The following is a 4419-nucleotide window of genomic DNA, read 5'->3' on the forward strand; positions in this document are numbered from 1 at the left end:
AAGGGAAGGGAAGGGAAGGGAAGGTTAAGCCAGGGAAGAGAAGGGAAGGGAAGGGAAGGCAAGGCAAGGGAAGGGAAGGTTAAGCCAGGGAAGGGGAGGTAAAGGAATGAAAGGTAAGGTAAAGGAAATTAAAGGCAAACATATACACGAGTCTCCTTTTGTGGCGTGAGGTGAGGAAGCTCTTTGTGTTGCATCGTTGGGGCGGCAAAGATGCGTTGGTGTGAGCGTGCGTACGTGTGTGCGTTATTGATATGATCTTGTTTCCTCGCTGGCAATGTTTACGCTTCATCTGTTTCCTTGTTTTGTTTCTTTCGTTTAGTTCCTCATTCTTTCTTTCTATTCTATTCATCTATCTCTTTATCTGTCTGTATATCTATCTATCTATCTCTTTTTCTCTCTCATTCTGTCTATCTAACTATCCATCTCTTTCTTTTTCTTTTTCACATCTATTTTTGTCTATTTTTTTTCTGTCTTTATTTTGTCAGTCCATTTCTTTGCTCCTCTTTTTTCTCTTTCAGTCATTTTCTTTCTTTTCTTCTTTCTTTGTCTTTCTTTCTTTTATCTTTTTCTTGTTCTCCTCCTCACTCTTCTCCCTTTCCTTCTTCTTTTATTCTTTCTCACCTCCATTCCTTCTTTCTTTCTTTTCTCTTTTCTCTCTTTACCGAGGAATGTCTGGCGTTAAGGAAAATATCGTGGGCTTCAGTGTTATTGAGAAAGAAAGAAAACAGAGAACGGAATTTAGCGCAAACCCTTTTATTCTTTTTATATATACTTTTGGTGAGGGAAAGGAGGTTAAGACTCTCTCTCTCTCTCTCTCTCTCTCTCTCTCTCTCTCTCTGTTTATCTATTTGTTTATTTTTCTAACTTATTTATGTTCTTACGAATTGCAAGAGATAGATACAGATAGATAGATTGATAGATAGATAGATAAGAGAGCTAAAGAGGGAGAATTTATTAGTCTTTCTCAGCCTTATACAAATATCAATCCGTCTCTCTCTTTCTCTCCTATCCCTCCCTCTCTCCCTCCCCCCTCCAACCCCCTTCCCCCCTCCCCCTCCTCACCCCCAACCTCAAACAACTCTCCTTGACAATCCAGTTTCCCCTAATCACCTTTCTCTCCTACCTCCCTCCCTCCTTCCTTCCTTCCCTCCCTCCCTCTCTCCATCCCGCGCCTTCCTCTCACACGTTTCCTCCTCCTCCTCCTCCTCCTCCTCCTCCTCTCCCTCACCCACGCGTTTCGTACTTCAAAAGGTTTCACCACCATTTCTTTCTTTTCCCTTCATCTCAATTTTCTCTTCTCATTTTTCCTTCTTTCGATTTGGTAGTGAAATAATGCTCTGAACTATTTTTTTCTTTATCTGGTATTTAAACTTTTTGACCGTTCCATGCCCTGAGGTTTGCTTTTTTTCTTATTTTCTTTAATTTCTCTCTTTGCTAGTTCGAAGTGCTGATTGTTTTTTTTATTTATTTGGTTTTACAGTAGTCTCTCTCTCTCTCTCTCTCTCTCTCTCTCTCTCTCTCTCTCTCCTAGTAAATCACTCCCTGGCTTTCAATGGGTGTCTACCAATCAGGCGCTCTCTAACCCAATCAGTCAATCAATCAGTTACCTTATCTATCTCTGTGTCAGTCAGTCTGTCTATCTATCAATCTGTCTGCCTGTCTCTTTGTATGGAAATATAGGAACATATAGTCTGCAGGAAGCCAGTCGGTTTGAGCAAGGCAACTCCTGCAGGCTTACACAGAAGAGTTCTTGTGGAAACTACACACGATAACTCCTGGTATAAGTTTATCTATATATCTACTCTTTGTCTATAGCTATTCATTTATTAACTTATTATTGACCTCTCTTTTTGGCCACTCCTATGTACTATATTCGGGAACAGTAAGTAGCGGGCTCTTTTTTCATAATTTTTTTTCCACGCTCTTGAACTGTCTCCATTTCTGTAGAAAAAAAATCTATCTATGGATCTATATATTATTCATTCATCAATCTATTACCAGTCTATCTACCGTCTATCTATCTATCTTACTATCTATCTCTTCATCTATCCTTCCATCTATCTACCAGTGTACAGCCGTGTCTCTCACCTGAGTGGTTGGCTCTCTCGAAGATGACGTAGTCCCTGCCGGCGGTTTGCAGGAAGTAACCCATTTGTAGCCCCGCCGGCCCGGCTCCGATGACGCAATAGTCGTGGCTGATTGTAGGCATGGACGAGGACGACGACGATGACGATGACGAGGAGGAGGAAGACGAAGTAAAGGAAGAAGTAGATGATGATGAGGGAGAACAGGGAGTCGGCGAGGAGGAGGAAGAGGGTGACGAAGAGGGCACCGAAGAGCAAGAAGGTGACGAGGAAGAGGAAGAGGAGGAGGGAGAAGAGGAGTAGGTCGTTGAGGTGCTGTTAGTGGCTGCTTGGCAAGGGGCGGCGCACAGCAGAGTCAGCAGAAGGAGGAGGAGCAGGGGCGACAAGAGGGATGAGACCCACACGTTGGCAGTTCCACTTCCCTTCCGGAGCATGGCTGGGGGGAGGGCGCACCTGAGGATAATAAAACGGGCAGGTAAAACCAACGTGAAGAAAAAAAATGATGTAAAAACAAAAATAGTGAATAGTGATCCGATTGAGGAAAAGAAAGAGAGATAAGGAGGTTAAAAGACGAATTCAAGAGTAAAAGATAGATAGATAAATAGACAGATAGAGGGATAGACAGATAGACAGAAAAAGAAAGAGAGAGAAAGAGAAAGTGTAAAAGAGAAGAGGGAGAAAGGAAAGGAGGGAGGAGAAAACGTGAAAGTGATCTGTGTGTGGGAGAGAGAGACAAATCTATGTGGTTAAGCTGAAGGATGAAACGGTGGAGGTGAGGGAGGGAGGAGATAGAGGAGGAGAGGAAAAGAGAAGAGGAGGGAAGAGGGGGAACGGTCGAGGAAGAAATGAGGGAGACAGATTGAGGTGGCGAGGAAGACTGGACTCGCTCATGTGGATAAGTTCATCTGCGAAGAGGGGGGGAGGGAGGGATGGAGGAAAGGTGGAGGAGGGTGTGGAGAAAGTAGGTAGGAAGAAGAGGGGAGGATGAAATGAGGCAGTGGAAGGAAGGAGGGAAAGGGTAGGAGACTGGAGGCACTAAGGAGGAAGGGTGGAGGAGGGGTGGAGAGAAGGTGGAGGAAGGGGTGGAGAGGGGAGGTGGAAGGAGGAAACACAGCCGGCAGGGGTCGCTGAGGTGAGAAAAAGGGTACCAATATCAGCTGCGGCTCTAATCGGATTTAAGTCTACGGCCCCGGCCATTCACATTTCAGTAACTAGGTGTGTAGGCGGGCAGCTGGCGGTGGTTGGGACTCGGCCGCCGGCGCAGACCCAACGAGGAAACACAGGAGACTCGCAAAGCACCCGAGGAGGGCTTTCAAGGGCTTAAAAGGACTTCCAGAGGACCAGCCCCCTAACTTAAGACACCAATTTGCCGAGTTCGCGTCCCTTGGGTCGGGGCGCAGAGCAATACGCCGAGGATAGGCTGGTTGACTTACAAGGGACAAACTACGGCGTGTCTTGACTACCCAGTGTATGAAATGACAAAATGAACTCCGGATTGGCTGACATAAGGTTGGCAAATGAAACAAATAAGAGACCCATATACACAGTGCTTTGATTATCTAATATATTGAGGGACCAAATAAGATAGAAATTCCTGGCGTAAGATTAAGAAACGAAATATACAAGAGACTAAGATGCACTGTGATTTGACTGTCTAGTATATGAATAAACAAAATAGGGTACGAAATGTCTGGCGTAAGATTAATAAGCGAAACATACAATAGACCAATAAACACTATGGCACGACTATTTAGTGTATGAGAGGGCAAAATAGGCTACGAATTTCCTGGCGTAAGATTAATTAACGACACATTTATCTGCCATATCAGGGAGTAACAAGCGCATTACTCTGACTCATCCATTAGAGTGCTTCACGTTACGATTTGGCTAACATGAGACAGTAAGACAAACAGGATCTTAAATGAAGTACAAGAGTATTAAAAGATAATTAGTTTCATTATAAGAGAATAATATATACAACGATTTAATTAATATTCACGTAAACAACACAGCACGATTTGAACAACATACGAGAAGGCAAGACGGAGCGTCAGTTAATTCCCTCTCCTAATTAGACTAAAATAATGGAAGGAAGGAGGTGGCTGACATAAGAGACCGAGACCAATGTAAACACCAACTTGACTCACATAGAAAAGAGAAACACAAACCATGATCTGACTGACACATGAACGGCCAGGACGAAACATCACTTAGTTTCTTTGCTTTACTAAACTGAAATACAAGGAAAGAATTGGCGTACATAATAGACTAATGTAAACAACACCTTGGCTCACATACAAAAGAGGAACACAAACCAAGATCTAACTACCCCACG

The 4419-nt window shown here is 43.7% G+C and overlaps 1 protein-coding gene across 2 annotated transcripts in view; it reads right to left on the reverse strand.

The window, feature by feature from the left end:
- Positions 1–2599, reverse strand: part of LOC126981549 (FAD-dependent oxidoreductase domain-containing protein 2-like) — a 33526-nt gene extending 30927 nt beyond the window's left edge. Inside the window, exon 1 of one of the 2 annotated variants that reach the window (XM_050832807.1) lies at positions 2089–2599. In XM_050832807.1, the coding sequence (XP_050688764.1) occupies positions 2089–2518 (430 nt within the window). In that variant the 5' untranslated portion in view covers positions 2519–2599. The remainder of the gene's footprint in view (positions 1–2088) is intronic. The other variant, XM_050832806.1, reaches the window with a different exon arrangement.
- Positions 2600–4419: the final 1820 nt, after the last annotated feature.

This window comes from Eriocheir sinensis, chromosome 48, assembly GCF_024679095.1.
Source record: "Eriocheir sinensis breed Jianghai 21 chromosome 48, ASM2467909v1, whole genome shotgun sequence".
Classification (NCBI taxonomy): domain Eukaryota; kingdom Metazoa; phylum Arthropoda; class Malacostraca; order Decapoda; family Varunidae; genus Eriocheir; species Eriocheir sinensis.